The sequence below is a fragment of the Prunus persica genome, chromosome G4 (assembly GCF_000346465.2).
Source record: "Prunus persica cultivar Lovell chromosome G4, Prunus_persica_NCBIv2, whole genome shotgun sequence".
NCBI classification, from domain to species: Eukaryota; Viridiplantae; Streptophyta; class Magnoliopsida; order Rosales; family Rosaceae; genus Prunus; species Prunus persica.
Genome location: NC_034012.1, coordinates 15738241 through 15761594, shown reverse-complemented (window position 1 = coordinate 15761594; position 23354 = coordinate 15738241). Strand labels below are relative to the sequence as shown.

The following is a 23354-nucleotide window of genomic DNA, read 5'->3' as shown; positions in this document are numbered from 1 at the left end:
CCCTCATACTGTTAAGGTTCTTTGTAAATAAATAAAGATAATAAATCCCAAATTTTTGCAAACCCCATTAAAATTTAAACCATTTATTCATAAAAATAATAAAGACAAATAAAACAAAATAGAGTCGGCCTGGCCTAGAGACCAATAAGATTCAGAGGCTTGTACTGCCAACTAGTTAAACATCCGACCTCCCCACTAGTTAATCTTACAGCAGCTTGAGCTGTTGCTGCCAACTATACCTAATCTTCTTGTCTTGTGATCAGTGGCGGATCTAAGAATTTTTATTCCGGGGATCAACGTGTAAAAGGTTAAAAAAATTTTTATGTAAAATAGACCCATTGAAATGAAACAATAATACTCATGTTCATTATAAAAGAGAACTGCATCAACTTAAAAAAATAGACATACATTGCAATGCACCAGAAATATCTCTAAGAATGTGATAATAAACCAAAAAATTAGTGCAATCCTTATCGCCTCCCAAGGCGTCTTGTCTTATTCGACATAAGAACTGGCATATCTTACCTGCTCATTTTAGGGCATTTACGTCATTTTTTAGGTCTGTCGTAGTTTTGATTTGAGGCTTTATCTACATTTATTTTGGGTTCTAGCTCTCAAATTTTGAACGCTTATGAGTACTGTTTGTGCAAATAATCTCACGGGAGAATATTCGCTTCTAGATCCTTCAACCTTCGATCTTCCTTCAACCTTCGATCTTCCTTCAACCTTCGATCTTCCTTCAACCTTCGATCTTCCTTCTCTCTCTTCCTCGATTCCTGTAAAAAAGACTGGAGTAAATAGACCACACCCGGGGGGTGTTGGCCAAAGGCCTTCCGATGCCTAAGTTAGTTCGAGTGTTTGTAGGAAAACAATAGCTAAGCAAAGGGTACGGAGTTTTATGTAGGGTGTAAACCGGGTGGCCGGAGCCGTGGGGAGAAAATATGGAGAGTGGAGAGGGAGAGAGTGGAGGGGAGAAAATATGGAGAGTGGAGAGGGAGAGAGTGGAGAGGGAGAGAGAGCTTCGGGTATTTTTCTCGGGTATAAGGAGTAGGTTTAGATGTACCTTGAATAATGAAGGAGGTTGTCTATTTATAGGAGCCTCAGGGCTAAGATTTTGTAGGAATCCAGTTGGGCTTGATAATATCTGAATTAAATATATATTATATAATATCTGAATTAAATGATATTATCTCTTAAAAAGATAATATCTGATTTAAATGATATTATCTTCTCTTTATTAGGATAATATCTTAATTAATGATATTATCTCTTTAAATAAAGATAATATCATATTAATTAAGATATTTATCACAAATAATTAATTAGCCAGATAAACTGGTTTAATTAATTATTTTAAAGAGATAATCTTCTTTTCCACGTGGCGTGCCCTGATTGGAGACGAAAATATATGCTCTCATAAGTACTGTCTTAGGGGGAGCTTATTCAAGCAAATATTTCTTCAATATGTAAGAGTTAGGTTATTCTTGTAAAACTCTGTGGATTGAACATCTAAAGCTTTTTACCTAGATTGACCTTAAGTTAAATATGACTTTTCATAATTAACAAATAAAAATAGATTTAAATTAAATATAAAATTGGAAAAAATTGAAGAAAAACAGGAAAAAAAAAAAAAAAAAAAAAAAGGACTCGGGCCCAATGAACAAATGGACTCTGCCCAATGGGGTTGTTAGCCGCAACGCAACACTTGTTTGTCGTAGTAAATAATCCAACCCTTTCTCCCCTTCCTACCTTCCACCAAGAAAAAAGAAAAGGAAAGACAGCAAACAAGTAAATTATAATTTCTATTAATTTAACAAATAGTTCCTTTTTTTCTTGTTCAACCAGTCCCTCTCTGTTCCATAGCTGCACATACATTTCCAAAGCTCTGCAACTCTCCCCACTTGTCATGTCCATGGCCTTTTCAAGAAATCTTCTTTTCTCTCCTTCTCTTCCTTCATCTTCTCCTCCTCTTGTCCCTCTCTTTCTCTACTCTACCTTGTACCCACCAAGACAAGCACAAAGCTTTCTCTTCTCTCCCTTCTCTTAAAACCCTCCAACACCTGCATCACCTAGTCTGTTCTACCAACTAGGCTTGCGTCTTTCCAGTTCCTTTTTCGTGAGCTTTTGCTTTTGTGGTCTTAATTATAGATGCCCATTTCAAATTTGTTCCAATTCTCTTGGAAAAAGCAGTCAAGGCAATGTCTTTGATGCTCTTTGGGCTTTCACGCTGATACCGAGTTCTATTGAGTATAGGGTGTTCTGATCTGCCTTTAGGCCATCAAAATGCAGGTTTTTGTGGCTTCCATGAAGGTTTTTGACATCCGCAGTTCTTGTTTGGTGTAGTTCTTCCAAGTCTCAGCGGAAAATTTCATGGTAGAGTTACTAGTGATCAAATTGTGCATTGGTTGAACGGTATAGTCCTCCTGATTATGTATGGTTGCTGATCCTGAAGATTATTGAACAAATTTGATTGTTATTTGAACCTTTTGCTACGTATTTGGGGGCCTTTTCAGCTGTAAAGTCAAGACTTTTGATCTGCTTAGGTTTCCATGCCCTAAGCTCTCCTATTTTCAGGTCAGTTTTATAATATACCCATTTCTCGTTTGCTTGAGTTGTTCCAGCTTGAGCAAGATATATTATATTTATTCCGAGGGTTAAGGTAATAAATAATTGCAAGATTGTAGCTTTTGACCTGAAAATTACTCCATTGTTACTTTTTAGGCAGCCAAGTCATGGAGATTTGAACCCTTTTGCTATCTTTCATTTTGCGCATCTTCAGCTATGTGATTAGAACTTCAAGTGGGTTTCGGGTGTTTTGTCAACCCCTCTTTGTGCGTTCTGTCAAAATGTCTGGAAATGGTCACTGTTTTGTGGAGTGGAAAGAGCACTTTGTTTCACAGGAGAGGGGCAACCGTGTGGTTCACTATTTCTTGAAGGATTCTGCTGGAGAATCCATTCTTGCAGTTGTGGGTACTGAGAGGAGTGTTAGGCACATGTTCTATGTTGTTTCTGAGGAATTTTTGTATGTGCACGGAAAGGAAAGCTCCACTAATGCTAACTTTAAATGGAGGTCAAGAAGAGAGGTTGTGGATTGGCTTACATCTATGCTGTCAAAGCAGCATATACATGCAGATCTATCCGGTATGAGTTGCCGCTTCGTAATTTCTAGTTCCTTATATTGTCGATAAAATTTAGGTTTATGTGTGCCATTTTTAAGAGAATGCTTTAATGACTCTGGGGATGTAAGAACCTTGAAAGATATTGTAAGGCAAAGATTTTGACTTTCCCCTACATCCCAGATTGAATTATTAGTTTAAGTGACTGGTGGACAAATATTATATAAGTTCTACCACGTATAAATATCTGTATAAAGTTAGTTATTAAGAGATTCAATGTCATACCTAATAGCGTATAAAGTTAGTTATTAAGAGAGTCAATGTCATACCTAATAGTTTCTTCCCTTTTACTAAAATTGCAATAAATGAGGGGGGGTGGTCTGTATAACTGGAATCTTATGACTTTAATACTTTTTTTTAATGACAGAATCACCCCAACATGATTCGTCACAAGCTTCGGGGACTCCTGAATATCCAATGAATGGAGTTAGTGCCCCCCAGACCCATGTAACCAACGACTCTTTATTGATTTTGTTCTTAATTATGCTTTCAATTTTTGCCTGAAATACTGACTCGAAAACCTGTGTATCAGGGCCGTCTTTCAAAGAACTTCAAGGGACAGAGTCCAGCCATTGTTTGGTCAGGTGTTGCATGGACATGTGGTAAACAGCTCAAGCATTTTCCTGCATTCTGTAGGGATGGGATTACAATAGCGGTAAGGATTTACCAGTCAAAGTAGGAATGCATTTGTGAGGTGATTGGGCTTGAAGTGCATGAGGTAGAACTGTGGAATGCATAGCTCTCCTTGCTTAAACTCTCAAACATTAATCCCACATTAATTTTTAGAGTGATATTATGCAAGAAATGGTGCAGGGAAAATTAAGTACTCCAGAAATAATTGCTCTGACATTTCTTATCAGAAAAATGATTACTCTGGCATTAGTATGAGCTAAGATAAAGTATATCCTCTGCTTGGGTACTTCAAAGACATTACATTGAATAAATGAAGCATTTGTCTCAAGTTCAAAGATTCTATAGAAGATAACGAAAATATTGTCTTTATGTTGGTACATTGCACTATTGTTGCTTTGAATGAAAACACATGAGCATGAGTCACAATTATGTACTAGTAACACTATGCCTTGTAGTATTACATGTCTCGTATGCCTTATAGTTGATATATTGATGCATAAACTTCTGGGTACTTAGTTCAAGGACTATGCATCAGGGCATTTTGTTGAAGATTTCCTCGATGTGTACTTCTTGGTCAAACGCTAATGACCATTTGTATTCTGTGAATGATGGAATTGACATGCTACTCCAATTTTTACTGTCAACCGTAATTCTTTTCCTCTGATTGCGTTTCCTTTCCCTTTGCATCCAGATTAAGTCCTTTGTCTTTGTCATGGCAAAGGGAGAAAATCACTATGTTGCTTATATTGAAGATATGTACGAAGACAAGAGAGGTCAAAGAAAGGTTAAAGTGAGGTGGTTTCATCATAGCCAGGAAGTCAAGGGGGTAACTCCTCTAAGAAATCCTCACCCAAAGGAAGTTTTCATCACACCATATGTGCAGGTCATTAGTGCAGAATGTGTTGATGGTCCTGCAACAGTCTTAACCCGTGAACATTATGAAAAATGCTTAGCTGTGTTTCCTAGGGCTTTATTGGCCAGAGTACATCTTTGTTGTAGGCAGTTTAAAAGTAACAAGGTGAAGCCATTTGATTTGAGTAAAATGAATGGCTATTTCGATCAGCCAATTCTCTCTTGTTTGGGTCCCAACTTTTCAGCAAAATCTGAGTTTATAAGTGATAGCCTGATTGGGGAAGAAGATGAATTGGGTCCAAGTGAGTATGTAAAATTAGGATCTAAGAGGACTAGAAGTGGAAGGCCATGCCCGAGGTTTGCAGCTAATCATTCAAGAGCAAGAAGTTCTACAAGAGATAGCCAGATGATGGCATATAGACCTCTTCAGAAATCAAATTATGGTTCGCTAGACAGGAGACTGTTTTCCATGAAGCTTGTTGATTATCAGCCTTGGTATACCCCACTCTTTAAGGTTGCTGAAAAGATAGAATTGCTATGCCAAGATAGTGGCATACGAGGCTGCTGGTTTAGGTGTACAGTCTTGCAGATATCACGAAAACAGGTGAAAGTCCAATATGATGATTTGCAAGATGAGGAAGGATGTGGCAATCTTGAGGTATGCTTAGCCACTTGTATATGTTCTTTATTTAATATTTGTTTTGATCTCTAAGTTGTGGTGTAAAAATTCTGACGTCATGTTTACGTTAAGTACACAAAATTTCCATTCAAGATTCTCTTTTAATCATCCCTTCATTGTAATTCCAATTCAAAATACAGTTTTTCTCTTCTTTCTTCGGTACTTTCCCTCATTAGGAGATGTAATCTAGCATGTTGAGATTTTACATTAACTCCTCAGCATCTGTATTTATTTATTTGTTTATTTATAAAAAAAGTGTGAACTCTTACCCCAAAAAGCATGTCAACCTTCACTCTTTTATGATGGTGTCTTGAACACTATTCGTTGCACTGTCATCCTCCAGATTGATAGGATTTACCTGTTTGCCCCAGTCACTTTTATCTAAGCTCGTGTTTATAGTTTAGGGTTATCGTTTAGAAGATGGTCCTATGTTTAGGTGTAAAAGGCTTTTCGTTATGACTTATGAGAGAGATGGAACAGCCTTTGTATTGTGATTTTCTTCATCATTATCTGTAAGCATTTGGTTAGATCGGACCACATAAACTATTGTGTCCTCTTGAGTGATTGTTCTGTGTTTCCTTGATTTCCTTTGGGCTTTGAACTGTATTCTGGTGGCGTGACCCTCTCTCTCTAACTTGTAGGAATGGATCCCAGCTTTTAGACTGGCTATGCCTGATAAGCTTGGTATAAGGCATCTAGGCCGCCCAATGATCCGGCCAGCCCCTCCTAAGGAACAAATGGACCTTGCTCTCGAGGTTGGGGCTGCAATTGATGCATGGTGGAGTGATGGCTGGTGGGAAGGGATTATCACTGGAGTTAGCAGCTGTGGTGATAACTTTCAAGTTTTCTTTCCTGGTATGCATAGTAGAAATTGTATCTAGTTTTCTCCCCTGTTTCTTCCCTAAAATTTCCTTCGTTCCTTTGTTATAATGTAATTACTGTGGTGATATCAGGTGAAAGCTTACTCTTGAACATGCACAAAAAGGATCTGAGAATATCAAGAGATTGGTTGGGGGACCAGTGGGTTGATGTTGAGGCAAAGCCTGATGTACTTTCAGCCATATCTTCAAAAATTAGCTCATGCACTCGTCCCTTTACATCGTCCACTGTTGCCAAAGATGTCAACACCGATGGTTTAGCTTTGTCGTATATCAAAGTTCCTTCCAGTACTAAACATGTTGAAGAGGAAAAACTGAACTTGGATGCATCTTCCAGTTATGATGCTCCTGAAAATATGGACTTGGTCAATGATAAGAAGTCCCCATCATTAAAAGACATTGGTACTGAAGGTGTTGATGTCAATGACAGTTGTGGTGATGCACAGGATGTCCAAGGTAATGATGATGATGATGATAACAAAGATGACAACAATTGTGAGGATGACAAAGGTGAAAACAATGGTGATGATGAAGGCCGAGAAGGCATGGAGGTGTTTGAAACTCCAGGGCAAAGCCCCAAAGCAGTAGAAATCATGGAAGTGACATCATAAGATGTCTAACTCGAGTCGGATAGCCTTAAATTATGGCAATTAAGGATGCAAGTGTTGTTCCCTTATGTTGGAAGGGTGTCAGTTAGGATGTCTGTAAATAGTTACACAGATGTGTTGGAGAAGCTCACTGCTTTGTTTGGAGTTGGTGGCCTTCGTGGGTGTACAGTTATGAGATTAGAGTTTTATGATAATTGTTACTGTTTTTACTGGGGTTTTCAATGATTGTAATTCTGATTCCTTAGATTAGCACGGTTCTTCCAGTTTAGTGACCTTGCTCGTGTTCCTCATGCTTGTAACTCGTATCAAACATTCAGCAGTCTCTTGTATGTCAGCTAATTTTTCTTGGCTCCATGTAGTTTAGAACTCGTTTTTTCAAATTAGAAAAAAGGGTTAACAATATTTTGATCACTGCGGTTAGGATCGAAAATGATTTTGATCACCATAATTTTGATTTTTCGAATTTGGTCAACGCATTTGCAGCACTTAGCAAATCAGGTCACATACTTCATTTCCATCAGTTACATTAATTAAAAAAATAAAAAAATCTGCCCCATGTTCCCCTGTTTCGCCGACAGCCCCCTTCCCCACCTACCCAATAGTACCCAGCCCCGCCATCCCTACTCCCTGCGCCTACCACCACAGCCACACCTCTCTTTGCCCGTCGGCGGCTAAGCCCCTTTCCCACGTCATTAGAGACCTCGTTCCCTCCCTCTCTCTTTCTCTCTGTGTTTCTCTTCTCTTTGCTTCTTCAAAATTCAAATCAGAGAGAGCAAAGCTTTATCTGAAGCAAAAATACAAACACCTTGCGTGCACACACTGTCCTTTACAATCTCCCTCAGTTCTTCATTTCCTAAAACAACCTGACAATCAGGCAATTATTACCTAGGAGGCCACTTCTCCAAACCCCAACAGCACCCATCATCATCACCAACCTCCACAGTGGAATTTTCTACAGAGAGCGGCAGCCATTGACATAGACATGGCCGAAGGCGCCTTGTCCTCCAGCGAGCGCAACACACAGAGGACACACCCCCCTCCCCACCCATCATCAGCTGCTCGAAAATTATAAATTTTGTTCAGCAATTCTGTTTCCCTTTCAATTTTGATCGGTACCCATCTCAGTTTTAAGCATGCCCACTTGAAATTCGCTCTTGATTATGTGGTTTTAATAAAATAATAACAGGGGCGGTGGCTGTTGGTTGGAGAGAGAGAGAGAGAGGTGGTGGCTTGGTGGGTTGGAGTGGCAGGGTCGACGGCTGGTATAGAGGGCACGGACTGGGTTTTCAATTTTTTTTCCAAAGCTTCTTTTGTATTTTAATCTTATTTTCTAATTTCAAGTAACAGAAGTTAAAATTTTGACTTAAATTGCTAACAGACAGAAATATAGTGACTAATTTGGTAAAATTTAAATTTCGGTGACGAAATGTGTTTTCGGGCCTAAACACAGTGACAAAAATTGTGTTTTCAAATAATTATCCATTTTGTACTCATGATGATGCTAACAGGCACTGATTTGAACAAACTTGGGTCACCCTGACCATTTACACTTCAGTAGTATCAGTACAGAGGTTGGAGTAAAAAAGAAAAAATTGTATAGACTGGAAAACAAAAAGAAAAATATACATACACACTTATACATGTCCCATGATCTTAGTCCCCTATATATATATACTTGGCCTATTTGCATTTCCATAGTGGTGGAGGAAAAAATGAGGATAGGAAATAATAATACAATAATGAACAGAACTATAGTTTAAGCCATTGCTCTCCATATATGAATTTGGTATCCAGAAAAGGCCTTATCTCCTCAAAGCTGAAAGACTTCAACCATGGCACCCTCCCTCTTCTCTCTGCTGCTCCTCTGCCCCTGCAGTGGTATTCTCCAAATTCCACAGTCCTGTAAATGCAAAGTTCTCTCCTCTGTTAGAAGTTTAAAAGTTTCCATATTTTGAGAAACAAAAAGAGATAATCTAAGATGTTAAGTTTTCTGCAAGAGAGGTTATATATACTTCTGTCTCTCTGGGTGGTTCCAGTCACTCCACCCCGAGGGAGTTATTATGTCGTCGAAATGACAGTAGGAATACACTGCTCTTGAATAAGCTCCCCAAGCTCTTCCCAATAAGATACTGCCAGTTCCAATGATTTTGCAGTTCATAAAAGAGAACCCTGTATCTTCATATGGTGAGTCCCTGTGATGAGCTGCTATTGCTCCCGAGCTCGTTGCCGTTGATTGAAGAACACAGTCCTGGTAGCAAGGCCCAAATTCAAGTATCAGAATAATGAAGAAACATGAAGAGGCAGCTATTAAAATGCTAGCCATTGTACCTGGTAGAGTGATCTTGATCTACCAAATATGAAGTCTACACTTCCTTGAATGTGACTATGGTAGAAGTAGTGTGATCCAGTCTCATCCAAGAGTGTATCTTGTGTCCCCAACACCTTTACTTTGAAGAACATGGCTTTATCACCTGCAATTCTAAGAGCCACTGCTTGCATTCCATATCCTCCAGGTACTGCAACCACTGAGTTCTAAAATTGCATACCAATTACTTACTGTTAGTGAATGCTGTAATTTACATAATTTCAATTTTAATCTTTTCTCCTTATATTGCATCCGAGTTCGTTGTTAGCCGTTACCTCGAAAGTGATCCCAGTTGCACAGAAGTAATCAGCCTCTATAGCTACAGAAGCAGTTCTATATGTTCCAAGTTCAGAACCGGTATCGTCCCTATCAGATGCTTTGTTGTTCCAAGTAATTACAGTATCAGAAGTTTGATTCTGGTTCCCAATGAATGATATGTATGGCTTGGAAATCGGTACAAGTACCTTCTCTCTGCATCAATTTACAACAGAGAAAAAATGAAGTAAAAATTATTTTTTGTTCTCAGATAAAGCACATTAACATTATACAGGCAGTTTTTTCTTCTTTTTTCTTCTTTTTGGGGCAACCCATTTTAAGGGAGAGGCCCCCACTTAAAGCACATGTAACTTCCACTACCCCACGTAGCTCAGTTGGGTTTAAACTCAACCCTCAAGAACACTAGAAACTGTCAAAACCTTCAAGACCTTAAAATTCTTTTGAGGTTCTGTTGACGTGAGGCACATAAACAATCTAGCATTGTTAGGAGTTTGACTGATAATAATTCAAGAAACAATTTTGACTCAGAATTTTCATTGCCTGAATGAAAGCTTGATATATTATAGTAACTCAGACAGACCTGTAAATTCCAGGAAGAATGTAAATTTTGACTCTGTCTGTATTCTGTTCTGGAACCATATCAACTGCTCCTTGAACTGTAAGAGAATCTCCTCCTCCATTCTTGTCCACCACAATGACCCGGCTTCCGTTAACGAATTCATTTCTGGAGTTCAGCCCCTCCTTCTGCTCATCCACCTTCAAATCAGCCCAGCTAATATAATTCTTTGCATATGCTCCACTTTGCGAGAAGCCCACTTCAACACCACCCAAAAAAACAAGTACTGAAGCACCAACAAAAACACTAAAAACACCCAATTCCATGACTCTCTCTTTCTGGGTGTCACTAACTATGTGTCTCAAAGTCCTTTCAAACTAAGAAGTACATGAAAAACCAGAAAGTCCTAAGATGTTGTTGTGCACTCTCAGTGTTTTGGAGGTTAAGAGGAGTGAAAGAGGTGAAGATAATAAATGAGGGAGCGTGGGGTGTTGCCTCTTGTGTTCCTTGTGAGACTTCTCAAACGTTGAGAGTAGCACAAGAAGAATCATAGTACATAGAAAAGAAAGATGAGGTACAAGTATGGAATTTAAGGATCACACATTGCACATATATATATATATATATAGAGAGAGAGAGAGAGAGAGAGAGAGAGAGAGAGAGAGAGAAAGAGATATGGGACATATGAGAAATTAAGCTTGAAGGAATTTAATGAGATTTGGGTCAGTCATCAAACTTGTGCTAAAAGCAGGACAAAAAAAAACTTATATGCTTAAATGGGGGAGTTAATATTTTTCATTGATCAAGTAGGAGAGAAGCATGGAATGTAGGTTTATAATTAGCTTAGAAGTTAAAACGATGTGGAAAAGCCAAAGAGCGGTTATGGTTTTTCTCAGCTGATACTGAAAATTTGTAACTGACAAAATGAAGAAGAAAAAACCCATTTGGAGTTTTCAAATGGGATTTTGGTTATAAATACATAGAGGTAGCTGCAGCCTCTTTGCATGAACATTTGAGCAAATGGTTAAGGATTTACAGAAAATGGTCACACGCACAGGGCAGTTCACACCCGTTATGCACCCACGTCAAATTATTGAGTCTCCACTTGAGGGAAAACTAGATAATTTCTTTTTTTGCTTTCTTATTTTATTGAAAAAGATGGGTCTCTTTCTTTACCAAAAAAAGAAAAATGGGTCTCTATTGAAAAGGAGTTACAGTCTTGTTAATTACTTCATATTTCATAATCAATGCCGAAATCTGAAAGCGAAGCCCTTTCAAGGCTAGGTTCTAGGTTTCAAGTTTTACCTAGCTATAGTAGTAAATTCCCCTCCCTTAATCGCTTGTACTAAAAGAAAAAAAAAAGTAATGATAGAGACATCCAAATGAGAATAATTTGAGGATCGTCATTATTCTAACTTTTAAAATTCTGCAAAGGACCCACTAGTATAGTGGTATGAAGTATTTACTCCTTCAGGCAAGGTCCTGGGTTTGAGTCTTAGCATCCGTGTAGTGTGTGTGAGTTTAGTAAAATATCACCCTTCTCAATAGGAAAGGTCCTAAAAAAAAAACTTTGTTATACAAGAGATATTGAGGGACATGAGAATCGAACCTAAGACCTCAGATGTAAGAGTAAATGCTCTTAACCACTTGAACTATAAGGCCCTTGCTAAATCTAGACATTTTAAATTCCAATTGATGATGCAGTTTTCCTTAATGTTCATATTTGGTTACACACTAACCTTCTTTTGTTTCTTGCTAGCCTAGTAAGATAAATATGAACGAAAGTTGCATATCAATTGTGATTATTTTATGGATGAATTAGGGTGTTGATACGATACACCATGTTCCATGAAGATGCATCTACAAATTATTACACATGTACTCTTTTTATAAAAATATTATTATTTAGAAGGGAGATTCACTTTGTGTGATATAATTTGAGTGGGTTTGATACACCACATCAGTATGTCATGACTATATTGAATACACTAGAATAATTATCTACTAATCATTTGATTTAATGACACTTAATTTTCACTTTGTCCAATAGTGGAACCAAAAATATGAGCTTTTATAATAAGGACCTCAACTAGAACGTCTAACAAATAGCTAGGCAACCCTCATTACAGTTTCTCTGAAAGGGGACTAGGCTGGAAATTTGGGTTGGCCTGTTGGGCTGGAGGAAGGTTTGCGCTGAGATGGGATTAACACAGGTAAGTACAGAAAGGAAACGTTTTAATGAACAACTTGGACTGACTAGAGTCCGTTCCACCCTTCAAGTAGTTCTGCACATGAATTCAAATCTCATGCACGACTGTAGGTGAATAGAAGTAAATTAGGGAAGACTTTTGGTGACCATAGTGGAGAAGTAAGGATTGCTTACGCCATAAATGGAAATTGGGAGTACTTCACCTAGCATTTACTGCGACTTTGTCCCTGTAGCAAGTAAAAAGTAGGAGTAGATGGTTCTTCCATGTTTTGCTCTCAGTCCCATGCTGAATCATTTTTACTTGCCTCAGTTCAGTTCCCTGGTGAGACTGCAGGCCTTGTAGCAATGTAAGATAAATGGCAATGGACTCCAAAGTCATCATTGTGATTGAGTAGCTCTCTCTCTCTCTCTCTCTCTCTCTCTCTCTCTCTCTCTCTCACGAGTAAATTTGCTAATTTAGAGTCAATTTGGAGTGCTGTTGTTTGTTACTTGTTAGAGCTGATGACTTTGTTGGTAATTTGGTCAAGGATGCACATGGGCTGATGACCATAATTATATGTGTACAACTTCAATGACTTTCACCACTAAATTGATAAATATAGCTATGTATACCACCGTCCTGTAATACAATTTGAAATTTCAAATCCATTTTCAAGCAATATAGCCATGAGATCTCCAAACTAACCTACTTATAGGCCACGAACACCTTTTACTGTGGTAGAAAGTTAATGACAACACCTACACAATCACGTGATTTTTATGTCCAATTCTTGGCCAACACCCTTTGGCCACTAGTTGTCTATAATGAACAAGAATATAAGCCACATGTGTATCAGTAGCCTATAATGAGGTTTTCTAGTAGTGCTCTACAATTAGATTTTTTTTTTTTTTGGTTGAGAAATTCTAGGATTGCATTCATAATTCAGCTAAAAAAGCCACTAGCCGCAAATGGCCATTACAATAACGTAGCAGTCTAACATCAAAATTAAGACAATCCGATGCGCCTCCACTAACAATCACGCAGGATCGAAGAACTGGCATAGGCATCCCAACTAAGTTTGCAAACTGAGAATTTAAAAAAATAAAATGAAAAAAGATAAAGATAAAGCTTGAAAAAATCAAGCCAAGAAGCAGCCGCCTATGATGGTTGGAGGAAAATCATAACAAAACAAAGACAAATTTTTGCGGTTTACCGCACCGCAAAACGCGGTCGGTTTGCGGTTTCAAAAATTACCAAACCGCAAATAGTCGGTCGGTTTGCGGTTTGAGTAAAAATTTGCGGTTACCGAACCGCAACCACCCCTACCATAAATTGTATTTTATGAGATTTTAGTAGAATATTACTAAACGAACCTTAAAATTAACTGAGATACCTTATGATCTAAGTACACCCTAATATTTTAATTAAAATGTAAAATTAACTAAGTACATCCTATAAAACTACCAAAAATATCCCTGGTACACCCTAATACTTGTAGCATTATTTTTATAGTTGATTTTCAGCTTGATTTTTTTAATAGTGTTTATAAATCTTTGACTTTTCATATGGATTTATGCTTCTACTAAAACTGTTGACACTTTTTTTGCAATTCCAAGTTCTTGCAATCACCACCTCTTTCGTTAAAAACACAATAGGACAAGCAATCTCTTGATTAAGGTTGAATATGTTTAGTAGGGTGTACTTATTAAAATTATATTTGTTTCACAATTCCATATATCCTTTTTGGTCATTTTATATTAGAGTAAAATAAGTAATTCAATATATACTTTTATAGTAGGGTGTACTCCGTTAATTTTATGGTTTGTTTAGCAGCACTCTTTTAGTATTACGTATACATTGATTTATTGAGGTATCAATATTGGTATAAACTTTATCTTATATTAAAACTTTATCTTATACATTGATTCATATTTTGATTTGTTGGGAATTTGATTTTCTATTGTTTTTAATTGAATCCAAATGGGGGGATTTCCTTATTTATGTTGTAAACATAAGTAAATGGAGTAATATAAAAATAAATTAAAGTAAAAAGACAAGACATTTACTTAAATATTTGGGATGGAAATAAGGCAAGATAAGACAATGAGCGGGCCTAGTCGGGCTGGACCGGGGCTTTCAAATCCTAAGTCCAAGACCTAAGCAACTTTAGAACAGGCCAGATTGAGCGGGCCTAATCATCTTGCCAAGCCGGACTTTATCCTATTCGGCCTCCGGCTACAACTTCGGCCCGTGGGTACAAGCCCACTTATATCACAATTAGGGCTGGGCTTCCAACCTACAATTGGGTTGGCATTTTATTTTTGTCAAATAAAAAGAAAATAAAAAATAGTTTGGATAATTCTACAGGCACAGAGTGAGCAAAACAAGGCCTTCTTCTAAACACGGAGGGAGAAGGAGAGAGAGCTTCACTTCAATGGCAGTTTCTTCAATGTCTGCAATCCTAATCCCTTCGCTTCCACTCACCAATTCTTCTCCATTTCCTTCGTCTAAACTCAATGTCTCTTCCTTCGCTCTTCCCTCTGCTAACAATGCCTTAAAGCTTAGAGCTTTAAGACCCTCACAGTCATCAACTAGGGTTTATGCTGCTCCTGAAGTCTTAGAGTCCCAAGAGAGCCTAGTCCCACCTCCAGAAACCCTTGAGGTTTATTTTCCTTTCCCATTTTTTTATTATTTTCCTTCTCTTTAATTCTGCAATTTGGTAATGCTATGTTTGTCTGCTGAGAAAATGTGGAAAGAGAAGAATTATTTTCAATTCTTTTTCTTTCTCATTTTAGGATGTAAAAAGTAGTGGGTTTTGATTTTCATACTCTTCTTTATATTGTATGGCGCATCTTCTAAGCTATCAAATGAAGCTCAAGTACCATACCATTATATTTATGCTCGTTTCTTTACCTTTCTTAAGTGTTTATTATTTATGTTTTAGGTTGGAAGTTCTGAGACTCCTAGTACTTCATCACTCAATGTTGGTGGAGATGCAGATAAGGTAACATATTACTCGCGAGTATTTGATCAAAGGGAAAAGGAAAATCTAAATTGTGAAGTTTTTATATTTTTATAATTTGAACTGTTGTATCTTCTTCCTTAGTCCACATTCTAAATTTATCTGTAGATTAATTTTGGAAATGTAATTGAAGTACCATCTGTTAAGGATTTGTATAGAGCAGGAATATATTTCTTTCCATCGTGGAGTTTTGGTGTAATATATGAAACCATGTTCAAATCTGCTCCTATTGGATATGTGATGCAGAACGGAGATATGTCAGTAGTCTATCCGAATTTGTATATTGTTGCCAAGTAAGAAGCTTAGTGTTTAATCTTTTAGTAAGTAATTTGGGGGATATTGACCCAAGTGTGCTTCCATAATAGAATGATGGAGAGCAAATGTTCCAAGTAAATACAGTTCTTACTGCTGAGAACTTGGTGAGGAGGTAAAGATTTATCGTTAGCTGGTAATATATGTCTAACATGGATGGGAAACACCCAATCGTTTGCTTTTACATTGATATTTTGTTCGAGTCATCTATGGCTTTCTTGTTGTTTGGTATGACCTAAGTTGTGCCTTAGTCCCGGATTGAAGTTTTGAGTAGTTGGTGCTTTGATCTTCTCCGAAGTTCTTTGTCAACTTTGCCATTGCATAGAGTAGAGTGCCCTATTTCTTATAACTTTTGGTCATACTCCTGACCTGGGAATGGACCTCTGTAAGTAATTAGTACTTGGGTAGTGTATTGGGTATGTAGGTTCTACTGTTCAATCTTACTAAAATACAGAAAGATTGTTGAGGGACATTTTCATCCAGCATGGTAAGTGTTTTGGCTTGTGGCAAGCAGATCTTCATAGTCGATTCCTTACTGATTTGATGAACATGGATTCCATGTAAGCGTGGGGGTATTTGGCTATAATGATTTATTACTCATGTATCTGGGACAGTTTGGAATGGCAGAAAGTAACTAAGTGGTTGAGGACCAGCTAGATGACTGTTGAGAGTAATTCTTGGTTTGTCTAATCGTACTGTAGATTGTCAAAATTAAAGAAGCAAGGTCTTATTTGAGCATGCTTTTTATAAGTTAATTGTTCCCCCTATTTTTCTAACAGCGTCACATGTATTCTGATTATCAAAAGGTGTTTCTGTTTTCAGGCCTCACCCAAACAGAAAATCAGGATTAAGCTTAGGTCTTACTTTGTGCCTCTGATAGAGGATTCTTGCAAGCAGATAATGGATGCTGCGAGGAACACTAACGCAAAAACAATGGGCCCGGTACCCTTACCAACCAAGAAGCGAATCTACTGTGTTCTCAAATCACCCCATGTCCACAAGGATGCGAGGTTCCATTTTGAGATTCGTACCCACCAGCGCCTCATTGATATTCTTTACCCAACTGCACAAACAATAGATTCCTTGATGCAACTGGACCTTCCTGCTGGAGTTGATGTGGAGGTCAAGCTGTGAAAAACCGGGGCAGCAACTTAGGTAAATTTTACTCAGCTTCTGAAGTTTTGCTTTCTTTTATTACTATTATCATTTCATGTTTGAATAAACAATTTTCACAGAAATGAAGTGCTTGATTTTGGAATGTAGGTTCATATAAGAAAATTAAATTGATGTCCATCCCAAAAGAATCTGCACCTTTATCAATTCTGTATTGTTTTCTGCTCATGCATTATACTGGAATTGGTCTACTCAATACTCGTTGACTTTTTTCAACCATTGGTAGAGGGTTTTAATTGTTTTCGCATAACCTGTTTTAGGTCAAGCTTGAACAAGTATCTTTAATGCTGTAGCTCTGTTTTACATGACATTCTGTCAGAATCACTCTTCATGGTGTTGCTCCATTAATGCACTATGGTCCAAGCTCAATGATCCTTTCAAATTAATTCTTGCATTGCTACAATTAATAGTTCCTGCTTCATTTGCTATTCATTTCTGCATCATTTATCCTTGTTGACTATTTTCATTTCAAGTTTGTTGTTTTTACAATCTTCAAGACAACATTCATTGTGATTCGTATCCTTAATGCTTCTCATCCTGCTATCCTTGTGGCTAACTTAACCAATTGTTTGTTTTTATCATATGGGGGTCAAATATGTGCCATTCTTATCTTCATGCGGTTGATTGTATTTTTTTTTTTGGCTGCTAATTGTACTTTGCCATGTTAGGTGCTGGATTTCTTCGAAGAACAAATATTTGAAAGAGAATACAGTGGTTCACGTTCATTTTGTGGAGGGTTAATGACAGTAAGATTAAGTTCCGTGAATACATTTGACCCTTTCCTGAAATTCTTCTGTTTTGCATATGCTGTAAGTTTTGAGCCCGCCTTGGATTGGAGTTGGAGAATAGAGATATGGTGTTCCTCCAGTGGCAGCTTGTTATATGCTTGTAGTTTCTTTACTTTTCTCTTTGATGTAATCATGCTAGAACTTTATAAACTTCTTAAACATGAAATGTCATTACCAGATTGATTCAGTCATTTTTTTCGTATTGTATATTTGCTTAGGTCTGTTGAGAAATTCTGTTGGTAATGTGTCAATTGGAGAAGAAAACTAAAAGGAAAAGAGCAAAAGTAAAAAAATTTTGGTTTGTGGATAATAAAGCTTTTTAATTCGAGAATCTCAACCCTCCGAAAGCACATGAAGGGAGAACAAAGTTTGGTATCCATTCCAATCAAATTGTGCCGTTGATTCAGGCAAGTTTTTTACAAGTTTGATCCTCCTAATGCGATCTTATCTGCCAAATTCTTATCCTACTTTTCTTAATGTGATTGGAACGCTGCTCCCTTGTTCGTCAGTGGTGAGAGGTAATATACTAATATGCCATTTGGAGTGAAGAAGAAGACTCATGGCATTTTCACAACTTGAGATATGAGATTCATTTGTATGTGGACTCTCAGAGTGCATTTCACAGCCAATTCCAAGGAAACCATTTCCCTGTCAAATATTTTCAACTCCCACTTCCACTCCTTATATATTTTCACTGGACATCTCATTTTACAACATACCCCAACCAAAGTAGACATACAACATACCCCAACCAATGTCTACTTTGGTTGGTTCATCTTCATTTGCAACTGTCAACACAAAGTATCCCAACAAAACATACAAAACATTGGCCACCTGTGTGGACAACTCGAGAACATCCCAACCCACTCCAAGCCATCATCTCTCAGTCTCAGATCAACCCCGATTCGACAATCCCGTTTCCAAGTTATTGAAGTTTTACAGACCATGTTTGACAGATTTTGTTTCACAAACAGCTACTAACCCGAACCCCGAACAACTCCCTCAGCCTCGGAGAACTTTCATTGAAGATACCAAAGGAGAAGAAGCGAAGAAAGATTACATATGGATGAAAATGAGAGAGGAGTCTTATATGGATGTTGAACGGGAGCCTATCTTGTCTAGCTATTATTTTGCTTCAATTTTGGCTCATAATTCTTTAGAAAGCGCTCTGGCGAATCATCTTGCAAATAAACTGAGCAACTCTACCCTGCCTGTGCATACCCTTTACGATATATTTTCTGGTGTTCTTTATGAAGATCAGGAAATTTTGGAAGCCATAAAAGAAGATTTGAAGGGAGTGAAAGAGAGAGACCCAGCATGCACAAGTTATGTGCACTGTTTCTTGAACTACAAAGGTTTCCTTGCATGTGAAGCTCATAGGGTGGCACATAATCTATGGTTGCGAGGCAGAGAGGCCTTGGCACTATTGATTCAGAATAGGGTGTCTGAGGTGCTTGCAGTGGATATCCATCCCGGGGCCAAGATCGGATGTGGCATATTGCTCGATCATGGCACCGGGGTAGTGATAGGAGAGACGGTGGTGATGGGAAACAATGTGTCAATTCTGCATAATGTGACTTTGGGAGGAACAGGCAAGGAGTGTGGGGATAGGCACCCAAAGATTGGAGATGGGGTACTAATAGGGGCAGGGACCAATGTGTTAGGGAATGTAAGGATTGGTGAAGGTGCTAAGATTGGGGCTGGTGCTGTTGTGTTAAAAGATGTACTTCCAAGAACTACTGCAGTTGGGAACCCAGCAAGATTGGTTGGGAGGAATGACCTGTTTAGGCTTGACACAGTCCAAGCACTTAACCATGTTATTTAGCACTTAAACACTTCAATCTCTTACCATTTACCATCTGTATTCACCATACAATGTTTTATGTTACCAAGCAATTATTATGGCAAACAATCTGACAAGAGAATATTAAGATAGGGTAAGGGGCGGATCTAGACCTTTTTGGCCAAGTGGCCGCCTGACCAAGAATTTTTATTTAAAAAAAGGTACATATGTTAGCCAAAAAAAAAATGTTCCTATCTTTAGCTGCCAGCTAGTCAGCAATATATTCTCTTCTCCTTGTTACTCTTTTGTCTCTATCATTAAGTCTGATGCCTATTAATGGGTCGGGTTATGAGTTTGTTGTGTTAATGGGTTGGGTTATTTAGTTCTTGTGTTAAAGGGTTGGTTGTCAATGTATTATTTATCAATTTTTTATAGGCTTTTTTGTTTTGTTAATGGGTTGGGTTGTCAATAATTTTATTTATCAAGTCGTTAATAAGCCTTTTAATGTGTTTTGCCCAACTGAATTTCAAATCCTGAAGCCACCATTAGTTGAAAGTTATTCTATTTCGGACTGCACAATTATAGATTTCACTTTAATCAACAAAAATTTTTAGGCACATTTAAGCCCTTGCTCTTTTTCAAAATTTATATTGTTATTATTATTATTTAATATTTGTCCTTTTTAGTATTTCTCAATTCCTCTCATCCCTCCTCTCATATTCTAACCTTAAAGTATTAATTCCAATTACACGAACCCACTTCTCTTTGTTCCTCGACCTCTCACTCAAAAACTCACACATTGTTTTTTTTTTTCTTTCTGAATTTTATCTCTGTAAACTCTGAAAATCCAAACTGTCAAGTCTGTTTATTTATATTTCCTAATTTTTTGATATGGGTTGATTGTTTTATATAATTTTTAGGTTTTTAATTGTGATGAAGGGATTAGAGGTCTCCGTTCCTTTTCGAAATCTGTCAATATTCATTAGTAGTTTATGTTTTTGGGATAGTGTCCCTGTTTTGATTTAGTTTCTCTGCCATTTGGCTTCTCTGTTCTAATGCTGGGTTTTGGCTCTCCTTTGCCAAAAAAACCTTACATGTAACGGAAATAGGTAGCAAAATAGTGTTATCTCTCGTTACACGAAAGTTTCTCTTCCCCTCTGGACCTTTGGATATTAATTTTTTTATTGAATACCTTTGTATAATTTTTTTTAAACCTTCATTTTAATTTGTATACAAAAAAAAAAGGGCTCATTTTATTTTATGGCCCCGACCACTGAAAACTTAGGACCGACGCTACGCATAAACATTTTCCTCCAATAAAGCAATATTGGGCTCACCTACGTTTTGTAATAACAAATCATCTCATCTCTTCCACAGACCTTTTATAATAAAAGTAAATATAAAAGATAAAAGTAAAGGTAAAATATAAAAGTAAATAATATAATAATTATTGATACAATTGTGTTGCCTAGTCCATCGAAGTGACCAATACCAACTTTTGAATCATGAACTAGGCCTAAAACACTCAAATTTTTGAATTATTGTGAGGCTGGCCTAAAACACTCCAGAAGAGATGCACTTTATTAGTCTTGACGGCTTGAGGCAAATAAAAAATTGGTTCGGTATGAAAGGCTTGAAGTGTGAGAGCTAGGCCTGAGTTGAGGGACTATTGCTGCAGGCTCATAACAAAATCTCCAAGAATTGTTGTCATCCCCATCCTATTCGTGTTTTTCATACTGCTAAGGATGTGGGCATGAGTTTTTACAGGGCTAATGTCAAGGGCATGGGTCAGACAAAGGGGAGGGGCTTGCTAGAAACTTAACTTTGATGGTTTTGTGATTGGGATCTCATCAAAACATTGGTGGATGGACTAAAGTTTGCTGCTAAAAGGAAGAGTTAGGAGGATCAAAATACTGGGGACACTGATACGAACAAGAGGAGGGAATGGCATTTTGAAAACTAGAATTTTTGCATTCATTTGGCAACTAGAGAGACAAGCGCATATCTCATAGAATATGCCACTTGAAACGAAAGCATGGCAGTTGATATGATATGGTAATCAAGTTCATCCAAAAGAATGGATATGGTAATGGATTATGTTGGGCCACCCTCTTTTTGAGAGTTTTTTTTTTTTGGTTTTTGGTTTTTGGTTTTTTTTGGGGTCAATTTTTGAGAGGCTTATCATTGAAATAGAAAATGTGTTTCACAAATATTATCATAACGCTAATTTTTTTTTTTATTTTAAAACATAAAGTAGAAATTGAACCATTAGGGGAGGTTGTTAACTTTTTTTGGCGTGTTAATAATGTTTCTCGATACATAAACACACTCGGCACAAAATTAACATGTTTGAGTTGATCATTACTTGCACGAATAATATGACATGACTTACTAACACATGGTAAATATGTCGGACTAGTGTCAAGCGTTAACCTAGATTTTGACACGTTAAACTCATTTAATTAGTATTATATATGTAAAATGACTAAGTTTCTTTGTTGTTAATATGTCTTTTATGAATCATTATCCAATTATAAGATCATTTGTAGTTCTATTAGTATCTTCGTCAAATATATTTGTACTTTATAATGCATGGATTCACTCTCGTGAATGGGCAGTCCGCATACTTTACTTGGGCTTTTTCTGGGCAGAAACTTATCTCTTAGCCAATAATATTATGTTATGCGAAAATATTATTACATGTATCATAACATTATTGGTCGGAAGTCAAAATCTTTCCCCTAATTGAGATGTCGTACTGTTTTATCCTACTTTTTTTCAAAAGAGACGTCGATTGTTGGGTCCCACCGTTTTGATGAAATAGTTTGACGTCCGGAGTGGTTCAACATCAGCTAACTGCTGACCCACATTTCCCAAGGACCAAGTGTGGCTCACGGTCACGATCATGCCTCTAATCTCTATCCACTCAATATTACAAGTGTGGCTCACAAGGCTAAATTATATTTTTGGTTTTTATAGATAATACCAATTTATGAGACGTTTGGGTGTTCCTTCTATTTTGCATATGCTTGAAGGGAAATGTAACATAGTTGCTTATGTATCGGCTCATTTTGTTTTGAGAGAAAGGAAAATATAAAATAAAAGAAAAAAGGCAAAAGAATCGGGTATATTTTTATTTTTACTATGTTTTAAGGTTCTTTTCTCTTGTTTACAATATTGATTTCACTAAGAAAATAACATGATCAACAACTCATTATGCTAAAAAAAAAATATTTCTACGTATAGATTTAATCATAATTTGCTATTGATCCAAAACTTCTAGTTGATAGAACTATGAATTCTTAATTTATAGGAATAAAGGAACGAGAGGAATTTTAAGACAATTAGAGAAACAAAAGGAAGAAGCTAAGGAACTGCTTTGGAGTTCTACTTTTAGAATTGCTTGATTCATTTCAATGAATAACATTACGAATTTGTACAAGGTTTGGTTGCTAAAATTAACTAAACTAAAATAGTACATTATTTTAAGCCATAAAGAATGAATGGCCTAAAATCTCACTCATTTAAAATCACTAACTTTTTATGGTTTATAACAATTCGTTATAAACCATTAGTTTTTATGGTTTCAAATAATTTAATAATAAAATTATATTACATTATATTATATTTATTTTTGTTCGTAAATCCTCCTAGATCATGGCTCCCTCATTTGAAATGCTTGAGCTCCTGGTCAAGCTAAATTGTGAGATGAGGAAACTCTGTTATTTCCTTGTCTCAAATGTACCATTTCGACTTGCTAGGAAGTTGACCTTTTCGGCCGATACGAAAATACTCATACTTTCCATGTCAAGTATCACGAACCTTCTGTTCCATGATACAATCCTCCTGCAAAGGATCTTCTCATTCAATCTTTAAGTCATCAACTGATGGAAGGCATGTGTCTTCGTCGAGATCATCATCAAGTAGAGATGGCTCAAAAAGTTTAAGATTCTCGGCATTGATGACCGAGTACATATGCATGTATGGTGGTAATTCAAGTTGAAAGGCACTATCACCAATTTGTTTGAGGATCTTAAACAATCCATAATGAATAGACTTCAGTT

The 23354-nt window shown here is 37.1% G+C and overlaps 4 protein-coding genes across 5 annotated transcripts; 3 read left to right on the top strand and 1 right to left on the bottom strand.

Annotated features, from left to right (window-relative positions):
• LOC18781200 lies at positions 1626-7098 on the top strand. Of its 2 annotated transcripts, XM_020561734.1 has the most exons (8): positions 1626-2373; positions 2514-2574; positions 2722-3141; positions 3544-3623; positions 3709-3831; positions 4501-5319; positions 5982-6195; positions 6294-6887. In XM_020561734.1, exons 3-8 carry the CDS (start codon positions 2847-2849, stop codon positions 6827-6829), a joined length of 2067 nt encoding a protein of 688 aa, XP_020417323.1. In that variant the 5' UTR covers positions 1626-2373; positions 2514-2574; positions 2722-2846; the 3' UTR covers positions 6830-6887. The 2 variants fall into 2 exon arrangements, with proteins under 2 accessions (XP_020417323.1, XP_007213925.2); XM_007213863.2 differs by having other exon boundaries at positions 1808-2574; positions 6294-7098.
• Positions 8323-10625, bottom strand: LOC18778849 (pectinesterase QRT1). Its single transcript, XM_020561735.1, has 5 exons — positions 10048-10625; positions 9467-9662; positions 9155-9358; positions 8839-9074; positions 8323-8726 (listed from the first exon to the last, which is right to left on the bottom strand). The coding sequence occupies exons 1-5, from the start codon at positions 10347-10349 to the stop codon at positions 8576-8578; spliced, it is 1089 nt and encodes a 362-aa protein (XP_020417324.1). The 5' UTR covers positions 10350-10625; the 3' UTR covers positions 8323-8575.
• On the top strand, positions 14560-17698 carry LOC18779577 (30S ribosomal protein S10, chloroplastic). Its single transcript, XM_007212022.2, has 4 exons — positions 14560-14874; positions 15157-15216; positions 16369-16701; positions 17388-17698. The coding sequence occupies exons 1-3, from the start codon at positions 14647-14649 to the stop codon at positions 16678-16680; spliced, it is 600 nt and encodes a 199-aa protein (XP_007212084.1). The 5' UTR covers positions 14560-14646; the 3' UTR covers positions 16681-16701; positions 17388-17698.
• On the top strand, positions 17815-19590 carry LOC18779098 (serine acetyltransferase 1, chloroplastic). The gene has a single exon (XM_007212765.2). The coding sequence runs from the start codon at positions 18262-18264 to the stop codon at positions 19330-19332; it is 1071 nt and encodes a 356-aa protein (XP_007212827.2). The 5' UTR covers positions 17815-18261; the 3' UTR covers positions 19333-19590.